General features: G+C 36.0%; 1 protein-coding gene across 2 annotated transcripts in view; it reads right to left on the reverse strand.

Moving 5' to 3' along the window:
• Window positions 1-19,626, reverse strand: part of Spag16 (sperm associated antigen 16) — a 901,897-nt gene that overhangs the window by 335,058 nt on the left and 547,213 nt on the right. For both annotated transcript variants that reach the window (XM_045148110.1, XM_004653697.2), the window contains one exon: window positions 510-636. In XM_045148110.1, coding sequence (XP_045004045.1) covers window positions 510-636 — 127 coding nt within the window. The remainder of the gene's footprint in view (window positions 1-509; window positions 637-19,626) is intronic.

Raw genomic sequence — 19,626 nt, forward strand, 5'->3', positions numbered from 1 at the left:
TATGGCCCTGTTCAAGCACTGCTCTTTTCTGGGAATCCACTTTTCTCCTGGCTATTCAGTACAGGCAATTTACCTGCCAAATCTCAGCTAAAACAACATCCTCCCTGGTAGCCTTTCACACTTTTCCAAGCACAGATGAGTTTTCTCCTTCCTATTTTTTGATCTTGTACATATTCAATTTTCACCTGCCTTACTTAATTAAAATAATCTATTTTTTTTCATTAGCAATTATTCTGTAAAAGTAGACACAATATTTCCCTTTTGTTTCCCTGCATCATTTAAGTTTCTATCTCAATAAATAATTACTGAGTCAATGTTTGATGAAATAATCATATTTATGTTATCATTTAAGGGGTAGGGCAGATAAAAGTAGATGGATAGGATCTTTTAATTAGGAGTTTATTTTTACATGCCTTTAAATACATTTAAAGTTATACACACTACCTTAAAAATGGCTACTAATGGCTATATTTATTAAAACTCAAGAAAAGGGTAGGTGATCTGCTTACCGTTCGTGCATCCCACACTGACAGCGTCTTGTCTGCAGAAGCAGTGAGAAGAGTGTTGGAGAAAGGAAAAAACTCAATGCTGTTCACAGAGTCTGTGTGTCCGTACAAAGTATATCTGCATCTTTCACTGTGTGGAGGGGAATTAAGAATTGAAGATTTAGGAATTAATATCTAAATGCTTTTACATCCCACTCAATGTGAATCCAAGATCCAAAGCATAAAATTTAACTTTATAAGTGCTATTTTTTGTTGTTTATAAAAATAGCACCTTACTCAGGTGTACTGGCATGTGTCTGTAATCCTAGTACACTGGAGGCAGAGGCAAAAGGATTGACATGGGTTCTGAGTCAGCCTGGACTACAGAGTGAGTCTCTGCCACAACCAACAAACAACAACAACAACAAAAACTTTCAAAGAAAAAAAAATTAAGTATCCAAGCACTTTAAATAATTAGTATGACAAAAATGAATAAAGTAAATTACCTTCAATTTATATAATCATTTGATAAAGCCATCTTTATAATGTCTTATTAGTATCATGAAAGAATCAAATAATAATTGTCTCCAACTAATAAAAGAATGTGTTCAAAAGAGACTCTTGTGCTAATCCACAAGATCAAATAAACTTGCTTAGGTCATTAAGGTTCTTATTGTTCTCAGCCTTGTCTCTGTGTTAGAATCATTGGAGACACTTTTAGAAAACATTTATCTCTAGTGCCAAACTCCAGATATTCTAATCCCATTGATCTGTGATGGATCCCAGTCTCAGTGTATTAATGCCTCCCTTGGTAATTGTAATTTGCCTTTAGGGCTGAGAATCAAAACAAGCATTTTTCTAATACCAAAACTGGAAGTATCAGCATCACTTGGGAATGGGTCTGAAATACAAATTCTCAGCCTCATCTCAAACCCACTGGATCAGATACTCTGGAGTGGGGCCCAAACTGCTTTAGCAAGCTCATGGGAGACTCAAATGCATGCTCAAGTTTGAGAGCCACTGATCGAAACCATCAGAAATGACAGAGAAGGAAAGACAATTAGCTTTGCCATTTTATAAATGGGCTGTTTGTTAACCAGACTGAACCACCTGCATTTGTAATGGGTGATGATTTCTGAAGAATCTTATTTATAAGCCTGTTATAAAACTAGAGAAAATAGAAACAACAACTAACATGTGCTGACAATGGATGAGTCAATGTACATACATGGCTAATATTATAGATAGCTAGTTGATCTCTTACTCTGAGGCCACTCTCTAGTTTTGGCTCACATGTTCAGTCCATCTCGCAGGTGACATACATTGATGGGGGTGGTAAATGGGAACTAGAAGAGGAGAAGTCAACTTGAACATGACAACTGAGAACTGATGGAAACAGAGATTCTTAAATTCTGGCACAATTGAGGTCAAGAGATATTAAGATTTATATGTATTTGAATATGAATTCATACATCTCTTCACATGGCATGACTGAGTATTGTAATAAATAGAAAATTATATTAAGGACAAAATTCAATAATTTATGAATTATGGAGTTTTAGTATTAACTTATCTTAAAATTTATGAAATAGGCTGGGCCTGGTGGCACATGCCTTTAATCCCAGAACTCAGGAGGCAGAGGTAGGAGGATCGCTGTGAGTTTGAAGCCATGCTGAGACTACGTAGTGAATTCCAGGTCAGTGTAGGCTAGAGGAAAACTCTACCACAAAAAAAAAAAAAAAAAAAGAAAAAGAAAAAGAAATAGGCCCAGTGTAGTGATGCACACCTTTAATCCCAGAATGGGCGGCAGAGGTAGGAGGACCAGTGTGAGTTCGAGGCCAGCCTGAGACTACATAGTGAATTCTAGGTCTGGCCTGGGCTAAAGAAAGACCCTGCCTCAAAAAAAAATAATTATGAAAAAGGCTGATAGTATTATGGGTTTTTTTGTTGCTTGTTTGTTTGATTTGTGGTGAAAGACTTGAACCCTGGCCTCACATGAGCTCGTCAAGTGCTCTAGCACTGATTAAGTGTCCTGACTTCTTGGCTAATAATCTACTCATATGTAATGAGGTTGATAGGCATGGACTGTAAATTTGTTGCTCATTTTTTAAAATAAAAAATTATTAGAACATGCTAATTTGTACATTTTCTATGTGGTTCTGCTCTAGCAACAAGGTTCTGTGGGGATTATGCGGTCTTCTACCCTCAAACAGTAACACATGGTACCTTAAGAAATATAGCTTTTCTTGCTTATAAGTTATACCAATGGATTTGAATATTTACAGGTATGCCTAGTTTTTATGGTAGTTAATTTAACTTACAGGGCTCAAAAACATATAGAATAAATTTTTTTTTATTATTTTAATTACTTTTTGAGCTAGGGTCTTGGTCTAGCATGGCTGGACTAAAATTCACTATGTAGTCTGAGGGTGACCTTGAACTCATAGCATTCCTCCTACTTCTGCCTCCCAAGTTCTGTAATTAAAGGCATGAGCTATTATAGCCAGCCCATTTTATATTTAATAAGAAATTTTGATAGAAACTTTATTTCAATTTCCTAATAATTCTATACATTCAAATATAAGTACTTTCTTTAGTTTGTTACACTCACAAGTTGTGACATTATGCACAGAGGTATTGCCTCTTCCCCATAACTGATGGCTACCCCCACAGTGCATGACCCACAATACCCATGGGGATAAACAGCATCCCCAATGAGGAGGGTTCCTTTATAGGGAGTGGCAGGGATGAGGGTAAAGATGGTACTAACATGTGCTGTTTAGATACTTAGTATGTCTATAACTAATAAAATGTTTATATTGAGAGTCTTAAACTGATCAGCTTTAAACATCACCATAATTGTTCTAGTTACAGCTCTATGGAAAGACAGTCAGAGAAAGAGAGAGAGACAGGAAGCGACTGACTATAAAAATAATGATATACTTATAACATGAACATAATAAATATTAAATCTGAATCATATATAATGCAGTCATAAAGCAAAATAAATAAATTATAATCATTGCTAAAAGTCAAATAAATACATAGTTAGTATAAGAGATATTACTCCCTAAGCAATATGACATTAAGAAAGTATTAAAATTAAAAGTCATTTTCATGTCTTAGACAGTATGGAGAACAAAATAGAAATGAAATCCTTTCATTTCCTCTCGCCATTCTTTGACTAATCTTCCAATATTTATATATTGTTTCATTCATTTTAGAATTCCAGAAATCACACCACCATGTATTTTGATCTACAATAACAAGTCTCCCACTTTCCTAGTAATTATCTATTATGTGTTACATGCCTCCTCGAGGACCATACTTTTGTAGAGGTTCATCACTATTTGGTAACAGCACATAAGTGTAATACCTTGAGCAATTTTTTCCCTCACAAGTTGTGGAGGTACTATTTTCTTCTCTATTACCATTGGTATAGTCTGAGACCAACTTCATTTCTCTTTCCAGAAAACTACTTTGTTGGGTTTTCTTCTTAAACTTACTACCCTCTCTAACTTACCACAAACATTAGAGTTCATAAATTTTAATATAGCATTTTTGAGAGGAAGTTAGAGATATTATTTCCAGATTATTGTTAGAAGATCTTCTGCTATGTCTCTTTTTTCCCCTCTATTTTCAAATTATCTTAGGCACAATAACTGTGTTCTGCTTTGTCATGCTCTTATCTTTATAAGTTTGTCTATAATACTTGACTTCTTTTTTCTTTTTAATTTTTTTTTAGTTTTATAATTTAATTATTTTCATTCCATTTTGTGTTGGGTGAAGGAATGCCATGGATCACAAACTTTTATTTCTGTTTTCAATTTCACTTATTTCCTAATGCTTTTCCACTTATTTTTTATCTTGTCATAGGTAACTATGGTAAGTTGTTTTGTTCTTTTGATGTTTTATTTCACTCTATAAAAACAATTTAAATTATAACATTTCTGTACTTTCTTTGAAAATATAGAGCACTATTTTTTAAAAAATTTTTAAACTATTTATTTATTCATTTATTTATTTATTATATACAGGGGGACAGAAGGAGAGAGAATGGGCATGCCAGAGCCTCTAGCCACTACATATGAACTCCAGACGCATGTGCCATGTTGTGCATCTGGCTAACATGGGACCTGGAGAATAAAACCTGGATCGTGAGGCTTTGCAGGCAAGTGCCTTAACCGCCAAGCATCTCTCCATCCCCAGAGCACTATTAGGTATTTTTTGTATACTGAATGTGTGTGTGTTCTCTGCTGGAATTTGGTTTATATTAATTTATTTTTCAATTTATTCTTCAGCTTTTGCAGGTCTTCATAGATTCTGTGTTTGTTTCTCTTTATTATAACTTCTATTTGTATGGGAATATCTAGATGTTAAAAATTAATAGCACCTGGTAGAAAATTGGGAGAAGAGGAAGCACGATCTATTCAGATGTCTGGTCTTCCACAGAATTTCTCACCAAGTATCTGCTGCCTGGATCCCTAAAGTGCTTTTACTTTCCATTGTGGTGATTTAAAGTTTAGATGGAGCTTCCTACAAAACATCCTGGGACAAAGGCTCTATAGTAACTCTCAATGTCCCTGGCCCTTTCACACCCAATCTGCCTGTCTCAATATTCTATATCTCTCATTTAAGAATAAGAAAATGGCGTTCTAAGATTAAGCCTCCCCCATGACAGAGAATTATTACCTAACTCTCTTCCAACCATAAAAGCAATACAGTATGATACAATTAAATAAGGCATCTGTCTTTCTGGGAATAAATTAAACATAGCACACCATGGTAATGTTTAAGAGAAGGAGAGAACTCAGCATCCAGTATTTGACCTTTCTAACTTTCTGTTATGAAGCAGTTTTCTATTATCAAATATAGGAGCAGAGCCTCATAGAACTGCCGTCGTCTGAATATAGGAAATTTGAGAAAATTCTAGGCTGCTGAGTTTCTTGTAATGTGCAAAAGTAGGAACCCTCATATAGAGGACCTGAGCTGGGAACAGCAGAGTTAGGGGTGAGGATTCAATGTGAGTTGTTGCCATGGTCTAGATGGCATTTTCAGAGTAAGGTTTCATAAGACTACAAGAGCTCTGCTGTTAACAGCTGAATAGTGACAGTAGTGACCAGATATTGACAGAAGACACCAGAGTTGAATCCTAGCCAGGATGGAAGGACCTCACTGAATACCACAGACTTTCACATGGGATTCAAGAGAAGCTAAGGGTTGAGTTCATAGGTTAAGCTCAAAACTAAGGTGGATTTATCTTACCAAAGAATAAAACAAACATGCAAAGGCATTTATTTCAACAAGCTCTACTACTAGTCCAGATCCATTAATAACATCGATATAGACTAACAGATTGGGCACAAGTAAAGACACAGAATAATGTCAGTAATAAGTAAAACAAATAAACAGAAAGTAATCCTCAGTTAGTTCTTGAAACCAAAGAAAAAGGCCTCAGACATTATAGTGTAGAGTGTAAAGGATCATGTAGTTGTAATGGGTGTAGAGACAGAGACTCTTAGAACAAAAATAATAATTATTTTAAAGAGAGGCTCATGGAAGAATGGATATGTAAAATAAAAGAGTCACTGATGAGCATAATATCTGTGTGAATGCTGCAGTAAAAAATGGTTTATGTAATTGTAGAGAGAGAGAGAGCAAGAGATATTATTGAGTTTGGAGCAATAAGAAAACATATACTAAGAACCATATATAAAAGTTTCTAGTCATTAGTGAAAAAACATCACAAGGTCTAAATGTACATATAATTTGGTTTTCCTAGAGAGGTAGATAGAAAGCAGAAATACTTTTGAAGGAAGAATGGCTTAAATAATCCCCAATTTAATGAAAGATTCTGATCCAAAAAGTTCATTAAATCCAAAAATTATTAGTAATAGACAGAGTAGCCCTGAGCAGATTGTTCAAAATATCAAGCAAATCATAAGAATACATTCCAAGGTAGTGACAGCTAAAAGAAGCCTACCACACAAGGTATCAGCGACACAAATGGAAGCCAACTTGTTATACAAATAGTGGAGGCAGAATGTTCTTAAGTGCTTAAAATCCAATATTAAGCTAAAATACTTTTAATCATGAGGATAAAAAATTTCAGGTCAATAAAGTTAGAAAACTCACCACCAGGAGATCCTTTCTAAAAGAAATGCTGAAAAGAAGTTATTCAGGCTGAAAGAAAATGGCACCAGGTGGAAATATAACAGTATAAAAGAACAATAGCCTCTAAAACAATCAATATATGAATAAACAGAAAAAAATTCTATCTCTTCTCTTTGTAAGACTATGACTGCTGTAAAAATAGCAATTATGTGAGGATATATACTAAGTATACCACATAAAACACAAACTAGCAATACTATAAAATGTAAAGATGTACACAATTATATAATTTTAAGACCCCCCCATATAGTTAACAGATTGGTATAATATTTGCTCATTATCATATGATTCAAAATAAGGGCTGGTGAGACAGCTTAGTGGGTAAAGTACTTGCACAAACATGACGAGTTCAAGTTGGGTCCAAGCACTTAAATAAAAATGCTGGGCATGGTGGTGCATGCCTGTACATTGTGCAGTGTGAATGTGGAGACAGGAGGCAGTGGGGCTCACTGGCTGGCAAACCTAGCAGATTTGGCAAGTTCTAGCCTCAGCGCACCTACACATATGCAAACATACCTATACACACACATGCATACAGAAACCTCATATGGTTAAGATAACAAATTGTTTCTTATTCTAATAGCATGCTTCATCACAAGAAAAGTTCAAGAATCCAGGAAAGCATACCATACATATTATATGCTTAAAATGGTTTGCTATGAGAGGTGGGTTTTCATTAGCCAAAGGCCCAGGGAATTTTCTGTGGTCAGAGAAATAGTCTATAACCTCATTAGTTTCACTGAACAATACATCTGTTAAAATTCATCTAAGTAAATACTTAATAGCTGTCCATTATGAAATGAAGTAAAGCATACAACTTTTCACAAGACTCTCTTTCCATCTGCATTCATTCATTCCATATTTGGTATAGGATAGATGGAATATCAACTACTAGCAATAAGTGAACATTTGTGGTAATTTCACCTTGTGTGTCTTCTGCTATCTAAAGGGAGATGTAGCTATGGGAGGTCATTTATTACTCTTTTAACAGAAAATAGACTTGAAAAGAAATAAAAACAGCCACAAAATTTAAAAATATAATGAAAGAAAATACAAATTAGATAGAAAATTTAGAATAAATAAGATGTATGACCATACTATCAACCAAATATCAGGACCGATGAGGATTTCAGACCTCTAACCTTCACTGAAATGGTTAGAATTATGACTAGCATAAACATTTCTCTATCTAAATAACATATTATTGGTGATTTTAAAAGCTCTTAATATGATTTCTAGCTTAAACACTTCTTTATTCGTTCAAACATTTTTGGTAAAGGAGGCTGAGAAATTGAATCCAGGGCACTGCAAATGCAGAGTAAGCACTATCACTAAGCTATTTAGTCATATACTCAACCTTCATTAAGTTGTTTTTTTGTGTTGTTGTTGTTGTTGTTGTTGTTGTTGTGTGTGTGTGTGTGTGTGTGTGTGTGTGTGTTTTAGTTAAACCATTTCAACTTACAAAGAATTACATTCTACTCTCATGTGAAAACATTTTACTCACAGAATTTTTCTTAATCGAATTAAAAGTTATTGTCTTCTGTTTGTAAACCTTAGTGGTACACTTTAAGCAAATGTACACATATCAAAATGTTTTATCACATTGCCATTTAATACATGCATAAAATATATCATCTGGTAAAGTATGTCCCCACATGTAAATTAAGTACACTGACAGCAAATTTGTGTCCAGTCATAATTTGTATTATTTAGACTTTGTTGCCATTAAAACTTAATTAAATTCTTTAGGAATATGTTAATTAATGGTAGCAGGGTGAAGGGGGAAAAGCCTTCAGTGATATAACTCGCACAGTTTCCAAAACAAAATGGAAAAGGTAAGTCTCCACAGAGCTTGAGGAAGGAAAGGACTGCTCACAAGGAGAATTACCAGTGTGGCATCCTGGGAAAGACAGGCTACGAGAGCAGGCTTGTGAGAGATTAATTAGCTGACAGAGAAGGACGGCCCATTCAGGATTCCTATGCAAGGTGAAAATGGACTAAAGTGATGGAGCATGACAGTATCTGGAAAGATGAAAATTATTCATACGTTTCTATCAAGAACATAAGCACCAAAGCCTGGTGCAATTTTCTGTGTCTCTGCTGCCTTCCTGTCATTCTGTAGGTGGAATTTAGCTCACAAACAATAACTGTTTCTTAACTTACCTCATGTTTCGCCTTTATTTTCTTTTGTCCCTTCGATTTGCTTTCCTTGTTCCCTTGATTTAATTTATTATTTTGATAAACAAACATTGGCTGTTTTTCAATAACCTTTCAGCTTCTGCAAAACAATGCAATCTACTCTTTTAGGTCAAACATACTCATTTAAAATGTATTTTCCACATATATTCCAACTCTGAGAAGATACCACTTTGGCACACCGCTTTCCTTTGTGAGGGATTTTATTTTATGCACCTAATTTCATTAATATTTGCTTTAAAATTACAAACTTCAGGCTTATATGTTGTTGGAACTTGAATGTAAAATTCAAATAATTGAATAGGAAAAGATTACCACCTCTGTACGAGGTGGGAGCCCGCTAAAGGAAGTGAGCCATTGAAGACAGGCCCACTGTTGAAGCAGGTCCCCATATCCATTCCAGCCTCTCCTTCCTAAGAATAGCACATGATGTGGTCTCCTACTACCCTGCTACTCTAGCCTGCCATGTCTTCTGTGACATGATGGGCTTTGCTCTCTGAAGCTGTAAGCCAAAATGAACTCTTTCCTTCCTCAAATTGCTTCTGTTCAGGTAGCTGTACAAAATAACAAGAAAGTCACTACGACTTATATAAATACAGCTCAACCAAATGTCATTAATGCACTTATGGAACAATGACAGAGAGGTCACCAGGAAGATAGATTTTGAAAGAATACAAAGAGCTTTTGAAAATCAATCTTGCTTTTGACAGTGTCATGAGGGCCTGAGGGATTAGGAATCCCATAGGTAATACTGTAACAGGGAAGATGAAATGTGGATTTTTGATGCAGACCTAATATTCATAGGCTATGTGAGAACTGAAAAAGTCATGCATGCAGTGCTTTGCCAGAAAGATGGTGGCTTGGCTTCTATTTTAATCTGCTTTGACCTGGAATATAAGCACAGAAGGAGAACTCATTACTTCTACCTTCCTTCTGTAGTGCTTTCTCTAATCTTATTAGAATATGTCTATTTTTGCATGATATTCTAAATTCTAAAGGGAGACATCTGTAATACCTCTGCTTCTTTTCATCACATGAATTGACTTAAAGAAAAAGAGAGCTTTAGTCTATAATGAAAATATAGGCTGTGTCCTTCAGCAAGCTCCATCACAAGGATTGCAACCAATAGTTTCCTCAAAACCCCTTGTGTTCCCTAATGTCTTCAACACCCCTAACACACCCAGTATAGCCCACATCTGAGGAAAGATGGTTCTTCATTTTCTGTGATTTTCTTCCACCACTTTTCATACAATTTGGATATTAGATTTTGTTATCAAAAACAAGTAGTGGGGGCTGGAGAGATGGCTTAGCGGTTAAGCGCTTGCCTGTAAAGCCTAAGGACCCCAGTTCGAGGCTCAATTCCACAGGTCCCACTTTAGCCAGATGAACAAGGGGGCACACACATCTGGAGTTCGTTTGCAGTGGCTAGAGGCCCTGGTGTGCCTATTCTCCCTCTCTCTCTCTCTCTCTCTCTCTCTCTCTCTCTCTCCCTCTTTCTCTTTCTGTCACTCTCAGATAAATAAATAAAAATATTAAAAAAAACAAGTAGTGGAATTCATTTGGAACATTACTGCTTAGTAAGACCAGACTTTATCTACAACATTTTTCTGCAATTGAACTAATGACAAAATATCTAAACTATCTTCTTACACAAGATTTTCTGTTTGTGACTATGAAGAGATTCAGCTGAATACTTTTTGAAGTGGATGATTATAATTGTTAATTTCTATGTCAACTTGAATGGATCAAGAATAGAGCAGGAGGCTGACCTCTTGGACAGTACTGTGAAGGTATTTCTAGGAAGATTTAACTAAGAAGAAAACAGTTTCCCCCAGCAGACAGCACTTAAGGTGGCAGTTTATACTTAAAGAGGTTCCAGAAAAAAAAGAAAAGAAAACAAAGGAAAAGAACAGAAAAGTAAAGAAAAAAAGTGGCTCTGTTCTTCTGGGAAATCCTTGTTACTTGCTGGTGGATATATCTACTTGGTTGCTGTTATCTACTTGCACTGACATGGGATTCCACATTATTCAGACTTCCAACATAGACTGAAGACAAGGGACTCTTCAGGAATTCCCCCAGTCTTCATTGCCAGATTGGGACTGCTGGTGCATCCAGCCTTCTGCACTGTGCAGCCACCAGGTTCTGAAACTATCCAGCCCATAGATAGACACTATAGGACTTCTCAGCCCATATACTATAAGCCAGTTTCATAAATATCCTTTGTAATGTGTATTCATTCTACTGCGTGTCTTCCTATGGAGAACCCTGACTAATGCATTGTCATCTTAATGAAATCTACTGAACCCTTACACAGTACTATAGATAAGTTACCCACAGTGTATGTGTTTGGGAGACACAGTGGGAGATCTGGTAAGGTTCAGAGTAGACTTCATACCTGAGCAGGCAATTTTTTGGCCAAACCCCTTGACAATAAGCATATAAACTGAGCACCCTCTGCAAGACTACAAAACTCTACTTACACTAAGGGCAGATTTCTGACCAAGCTCTAATGCACTCACCTTCTCTACCCAAGGGTTCTACAGTCATAAATTCAACCAAGCAGGGGTAGAAAATATTTGAAAAGTGATTAACTAAGGCTTTTCTCTCATTATTTCCTAAATAATGCAGTTTAATAATTATTCCTGTTGCATTTATATTGTGTTAGGTATTTTGAGTAAACAAGAAGTGAGTTAAAGGGAGATCAAGTGTGTAAGTTATATGCTATGATAACTTTTATTGACTGTGACAAAATATCATATATAACAACTTAAAGGTGGGAAGATTAATTTTTGCTAATAGTCAGTCCATCATGACAGCTGACCACATCTCTTTAGACTTGAGGTGTGGTTGTATATCATGGAGATGAGAGTGTGAAGGAAAAGGGTGTTTACCTCAGGGTAAGTGGGAAGCTGAGAGAAGGGAAAGGAGATAGTGAGACATACAGAGAGAAATACAGACAGAGAAGCACACACAGAGAGGATAAAGAAGAGATGTGGGACACAGAGAGACAGAGAAGGAGAGAGAGAGAGAGAGGTATTGAGATAGCAGGATTTCCCTTCCTGCTCCATGAGAGGCTGCTGCCCACTCCACATTCACAGTGGGTATTCCCCTCACCTGACTGTCTCTAGAAATACCCTCACAGGTAGACAAGACACTTCTGCTAAATAGTTCTCAATCAAATCAAGTTGATAATTAACCATTACACATGCCAGTACTAAATCATTTCACATAAGCTATTTGAGTCTTCTCAAGTTTTGACATGACATGAAAATAAGGGTGTTGTGGGGTAAGGATGGTAAAGAGAGCAGAGTAGCACAACAATCATGATGGTGAGGGAAAAAAAGTATGAAAAAAAGTATGATACTTTGAACCCTCTGGGTAACTCCATCTCATCCTTAGCCTTTCATTCTCTCTCCTAAAAGACTTCAATAATACCACTTGCTTCTAACAGCTCTCAAGCTCATCACATTAAAAGACTTAATATACTATTTTACTGCTTGAACATTGCTCCCCTGGTTCTCAGCTCCTTGGGCTCACCCTGGAGTTGCATTAGCAGCTTTCTTACTGTTACAGCTTGCACACAGGAGACTGCAAGACTTCTCAGCTGTCCACAATCACTCGAGGCAATCCTCACGATCCTTCTATTTCTATAAATTCACACTACAGGTTCTTTTTCTCTGGGTGACCCTAGTCAGTATACCCTAGTCATCTAGGATTTATTTATATTTTACTATAATTACCTTCATGTTGATAGGACAGGACAGCTTACCAAAACAGCTGGTGGGAGGAAAGAGTTTATTCTGGCTTATAATCTTGAGCAGAAACTTCATGTAACAGAAAAATTAGCAACAACAACAACAACAACAAAACATGGTGAAGCAGAGACTGGGTATCACCTCCTTCGACAGCAACAAGAAAACAGCAACAAGAGCATGAGCTGAATTCTGGCAAGGGGGTGCTGGCTAAAATATCACTACACCTACCCCAAACAACACACCACCTCCAGCAAGGCTCCACCTCCCAAAGTGCAACAGATGCAGACCAAGAATCCAAAACAGGTCATTTTATGAGGTGCATGTGATTCAAACCATCACATATTTCCACTAATTATTTAGAGCTTATTTTAGCTTGCACGTACTAATTTTATTTTATTTATTTTTTTTTATATTTTAAAAATTATTTTATTTTATTTATTTATTTATTCTTTTTTAATTTTTTTAAATTTTTATTAACATTTTCCATGATTATAAAATATATCCCATGGTAATTCCCTCCCTCCCCACCCCCACACTTTCCCATTTGAAATTCCATTCTCCATCATATTACCTCCCCATTACATTCATTGTAATTACATATGTACAATATCAACCTATTAAGTATCCTCTTCCCTTCCTTTCTCTACCCTTTATGTCTCCTTTTTAACTTACTGGCCTCTGCTACTAAGTATTTTCATTCTTGCATGTACTAATTTTAATACCTTTCAATGTTTGTTTTGATTTGTTTGTATTTTTAACGCAGTCCATTTGATACTGTAATGCACACAAATTAAAACAAAGGTAATTATAAGTCCTAATGTTCTGAAGGATGCAACAACACACTTTTTAAAGCAAAATACCAATTCCTCTTTTTTTTTTTCCAGAGTTTATGTTTGTTACCTGCCATCAAAATGATCTACCTAACTATGGACTGTGCACACCATATTGTATGCTCTCATAAATAATTTTCTTTAAAATATGAGAAAGGGAAGAAAGAGATAGAATTAAAATGCCACAGTCCTGAGTTGATTATAATCATCTGGCTTTCCAAAAGTTAATAGGCTAAGTGCAGTGGTTACTTACACTGAAGATCCCGTGTCCTATGTTCTGTGTCCTATGATGTCCTATGATGAGGAACTGAGGAGGCCAGGTCCCCTGTTACTGAAATGCAGCCATAGCAATGAGTGACCGCTCTCTGATGCAGGTGTACAGTGGATGCTTTATGTCTGAAGCTGGCTTATTTTTTATTCTAAAAGACTCTTATTGTTTTTTAAAATTCCATAAATTTAATCCCTCAAGTAGCTATTTATTGTCTTTTTTTTTTTAAATATTTCTACAAAACATCTAGAAGTGTTGTTTGAATCATATCTAGTATAGTTTTAGGTTGAAATAGATTGTTTCTAACTGTATTAACTGCAAGTTGATACAGAATGCAACTTTACGTGTTTTAATTCCATGAACAGTTTTTAAATATCTTATCCAAACACTTTTCTAATGTCACATGCCTGCGTACTAGCATAGGCCTATTCCAGAGAAAATTCTCAATAAAAGATTTGCTACTTTAAATCAAATGAATAATCTTCATGATATCTGTAGATAGATAAGCCATCACTTTCTAATACTAATCATCAAACAATTATTCATTCCTTTGGACTTTAACTTAAAATACTAAGCAGGTATCAATTACATAGAAGAAAGGGTCAGAGATGAAGTTAATAGCTCAGTAATAAAACAAATGCTCATTATGCACAAGGCTGGAGGTTCAACTGCCAACAGAGAAAGAGAAAAATGGAGATAGGGAAATAAAGAAAGGTGTTATGATCAAATAAAGGTCTATAATAATTAAAACAACTACTGAAACTACCAGAATTTATTTTAGATTAATTTAGTTAAACAATTTCTGACTTTATTTCACATTCCATAAGATTAAAATCTCAAGGGCATAAACTTGATATATCCTTTGATATCATCAATCTGATGTTTACATCTTTAAAATGCAGTACCTTAAGTGTTAGTAACAGGGAACATTTAAAAAATATAGGTTTTTGTGTATGCCCATAGATTACTTTTCCTATCAGCCTCAACTGGTCCTAGAAGGAAGCTTATTTTGAATGGGAGGCGTACTACACTTACCTGGTTAAGTTCCTGAGACTAAGTGACTGTTACTGTGGCATAGTGGTCAATGCTTAGCCATAGATGGACATCCATGTCACCTCTTCCAAGCCTCAAGGAGTATCATAGGAGACAGAGTGTAAGAGTCAGGAGGGGTGGATTGTTGTACAACAAATGCCTCCAAATTGAAATATTCCCCCCGTAGGGAGGGAAGCTCTGAAATTTAGGAGATACAGTCTGGGAGACTTGAAACCTAAAAGATCATACAACCACTCCCCAAGGTTATAGGAGCAGTAAATTGCTTGGGGGGCTGGGGGAGACTTTCTAACAAGCTGAGCTGCCTGCAAGTCTGCAGTGTGCTCTAGAGATGCAGCGTCTATGAGTCATTACCTAGGCTGGGGTGGGCTTTATGGTGGTGCAATTGCCCTTGAATCACCCTTGCTGCTGTAAACAACTCTTCTCCCTGTTGCTTAAGTAACCACAATAAACTCATAAGTTCACAAATATATATTTATATATACTTTATGTTATATATACTTTATTTCACATATATATGTGATTATATATATATATATATATAAATTTATTTGCTGAGAGAGAGAGGGAGAAAAAGAAAGAGAGAAAGAAATGAGAGACAGATGACAGATACAATGGGTACACCAGGGCCTCCATGTACTGCAAATGAACTCTAAATGCATGCACCACTTTGTGCATATGGCTATACATGGGTACTGGGTAATCAAACATGGGTCCTTTGTGTTTTCAGGAAAGCACCTTAACCACTAAACCATCTCTCAAGCCCTACAGTGAGCACTTTTAAATATTTCAGTGAGGATAGAATCATTACTAAAGAAAACATGGGGAAATGTCAGGGAATTTCTAGCTTGGTACAATATGCCAAGCATATAATAATCCTCTTGGCTTTATTTTTCCTATTTCTGCAGCAGTTGCCTGTCAGAAATGACTATGCAAATGGAATAATCTCCCTTTATGCTAAGTAGACATATACAATGAGTTGAATAAGTCGTTGTCTCCTTGTTCTTTTGCCCAGGGCCCTGAGATGAGTAAGCATTGTAGTATATAACACTCCATGTAAAGTCAGTGTTTAGGCAAGTTCTTACAACGCTAACAAAATACTTAACATGGGCTGCTTACCGGGGGAAAGAGACTAATTTAGATCATACTTTTTAAGCTGAAAGCACACATGCTATTAGAACAGGTCTGGTGACAGTCACTGTTTGCAGCATCTCCTGACATTGATAGCTGTAGTGTCCCAGAGCAACTGATTATATCTGGACACAGACAAGAGAGAAATTGGTGGAGTCAGGCTTGGCTCTTGGGTTGTGACTCAAAGGCAGCAAAGAACTATCTTATGTCCCTGGTGACTCAAGAACCTCATGTTTGGCCAGAACTTCTACTTTTTTGTTTTGTTTTGTTTATTTCAAAATAGGGTCTTGTTCTAGCCCCAGGCTGACCAGGATTTCTCTATGTAGTCTCAGGCTGGCTGGAAACTTAGACTTGCAGAGATCCCCGCTACCTCTGCCTCCTGAGTGCTGAGATTAAAGGTATATGCCATCACACTGGGCAACAACCTCTTACAGGAGATATATCACCTACCAGCATTACTAGGGACAATGTCATCAATCCCAATCGACTCTTAGGGGCACACTCTAACTACATCTATAGGTATTGTAACATTTTAAGGCAAATGAACTGGTCATAGTCTTTATAGTCTCATTTCTTAGTTCCTGATGCAGTTACCATTTCTTTTTGATCTTTCTATTTAATAAATTCTACAACATAACAATTGAAGTCAAAGCTAAAAGATGAGGATCACTGGTAGAATTGTTTTGAGTTGAGGGGAAACTTGAAAGAATAAACTTAAATTCACCCTGAACTTCTGTAGTTGGGGTGCATTTCTTTATGAACATGCTCCCTAAAAATGGAAACAGTCAATACCAGTCTCTACACAGATCATTTTTCTCAATTAGTCTAACATTTCCCTTTATGCAGATGATGCTTTTATTCTTTCCAGATCTTAAAGCTTTCTACTTACCAACAAGTGTATAAAATGTGGAAAATGTGGAAAAAACAATAAAAAATTATACATGTATAAAAATATAAAGGGTAAATAGAGTGGGGCTATTGATAGAAGAACTTTCTCCTGTATCTATTTTGCCTATTGCCTTGAAATACCTACTTTATTTATCTCTTTATCTTTATCTCATATCTCTTTAATCCTCAGCCTTACTCAATATCAAGTGATATAAGCAGAGTTACCATGCATTCAGGATTTTCCCAATAGCCTTTATATTGTAAATTCTATTATAGTAAATAAATATTTATATGAAATGTAATATCTTCTTGTTTGATTTTTGTATCTTAGAATTAATTACAGACATAATGTACATATCAAAGTAAATGCTATGTGAAAACATAACTATAGAGGGTTCTGTTTTAAAATCGTATTTTGGAATTGATTTCATCAACTATTTTGATAGTGATATTAATAAGTAAAGCTATTCTTGTATGTTTGTTTTTTGTTTTTGTTTTTTTTTAATCAGAACTCTAGTTCACATTTTTATTTCTGGTGCTTTTACCTGGTGTATGTAGGGAGGGGTACCAGCTTGGGGATTTTCTGTGTAGATAATGCTGAGTGGATAAGAGCAGACTATGTTTCCTCTCTTTTGAAAGTCTAAACTCATGCTAGTTGTATTTGAGGGAAGGGAAGGCTAATAAGAGGCAAGCACTAAAAGCAAAGGGGCTCCCTTGGAGTTGGAGGGAATATATATGTTGTCTGGCTATGTGAAAAAGGGAAATAAATTAATATCTCCTCATTCTGTTACCTGGATAAGGCAGCCAGAGATATCGGAAGGAAAAGCCACATGGCTCAGCGGAGAAGCTGGGTCCAGGACCTTTGCCCATAGCTTTTTTCAAAGAAGTCTCATGTGTGACATGAAAGAAACACCCATATCGAATAACAACCTAGAAAAACCTTGACGCAAGCCTAGAGAAGGATTGCTCTATGTCAATTAGTTTGAGGAAATGTAATGTTTCTCACATGTTTGATTTGTAACCAGAGAATTACATATGGTGAAAGAGGTATATCTACTACCTAACTGAAAATGAACCACATGTGGTATTTGTGACAGGAAGAGAAGACACAGGGCAGGACACAGCACAATTGACTTTTTTATTTTTTTTTTTGCTGCTACAAGGTTTACTATTGCTCTATCTCCCCATAATTCTGGATGATTGCCTGGGAGTCTCCCACCCAATAGTTCATGCTGATCAGTTATGCCCAAGATTCCTAAACTTAAACTTGACAGTTATTTAATCTCAATTTTATCAGGTCAGGCTTGGTGAGCAATGACCCAAATTCATTGATCCATACTGAGGAAACCAAAAAGCCTTATGAGAAGATCACTTTGAAAGAGCACACCCCTTGCTTTCTTGATGGGTCCACTCTACCAGAGCATATTGTTAATACTTGGTACCTATGCGCCATAGTAAATACCATACAAATACCAACAAAAGATCTCTTTATTCTCTTTCCAGGTCATTCTACTTGCAAAAATATAACTACCTTATACATAAAAACATATAAGTAGGTAAGGCCATAAAAAAACTAAATATTAAGGCTGGAGAGATGGCTTAGTGGTTAAGCGCTTGCCTGTGAAGCCTAAGGACCCAGGTTCTAGGCTTGATCCCCCAGGACCCACGTCAGCCAGATGCACAAGGGGGCACAAGCGTCTGGAGTTCGTTTGCAGTGGCTGGAGGCCCTGGCATGCCCATTCTCCCTCTCTCCCTCCCTCCCTCTCTCTCTCTCTTTCTTTCTCTCTCTCTGTCTCTGGCTCTGTCACTAAAACAAAACAAAACAACAAAAAAAAAAAAAACCCTAAAACTAAAACTAAATATTAGGTCTTACAGGACCCTGGTAAAATGAAGTAAACCTTCTGTCTCTGTAGTTGTTTCTGACTTCTAGGTAAAATGGCATTTTGTTCTTGGTTTGAGAAATAATTTTTTCTCCATTGAGATGCTTAAACAATATACTTCTTATTTATTTATTTTCTCTCTGAAAACATGTAAAACAACTGATGTGTAACACATGAACAAGACCTCATTATCAGATCTGCAACTAACAAATGAACTGTGAACAGCCTCTTGGACAGAATATTTTAAGAATCTTTTGAGTCTGTTTTCTCATACCATCTTCATTCACTGGACTCTTCCTTTTATGCTAAAAATAAATTTCTTTGTTTTACTGGTCATTCATTTACTATTCCACTAAAATATATCACATGGCTCTGTACCTCACCATTATGTCTGTGGATTATATTAGAGCACATTGCATTTTACTGTCACTACAAAGGCCATTCTATCTCTGTAATGTCACACAAGCTGTGAAGTAATTAATGCTAAAAAATATCCTGATTGTTGTAAAAAGAATCAGTAAAACCAAATATTAAAAAAAAGGCATAAGTGCTTTTCTTTATAGTTGTTTTAAATTTCTACTTATTGTTTTTATATCATGATTGATTTGTTAGGATCTAAATATAAAAGTTCTGCAGGATCCAACAGCTTATTCTAAAGACATATCTTCAGGGCTTTGTTGGTTTATAGAATGTCATTGGTTTAAAGGGCTCATAAACAGAAGGGCATGTGCATCCTTCAGCTGCCATGTGGGTTTTACTTTTGATGAGTGATGGTTTGACTCAAGAACAGAACTTTACAGTGAGGACCTACATACACCTATGGCAAAGTGGAACCACTTAAGATGTTACACTGCCCGTTTATTTTATGAGGTTATAAATATGTCCTATTATGTCTCTATACTTTATGGCTTAATTTGGTGGTGGATTCATATAGGGCATTCCCATTTATTCGTGCCAAGGTTTCAAACT

Source organism: Jaculus jaculus, chromosome 4 (genome assembly GCF_020740685.1).
Source record: "Jaculus jaculus isolate mJacJac1 chromosome 4, mJacJac1.mat.Y.cur, whole genome shotgun sequence".
Taxonomy (NCBI): Eukaryota; Metazoa; Chordata; class Mammalia; order Rodentia; family Dipodidae; genus Jaculus; species Jaculus jaculus.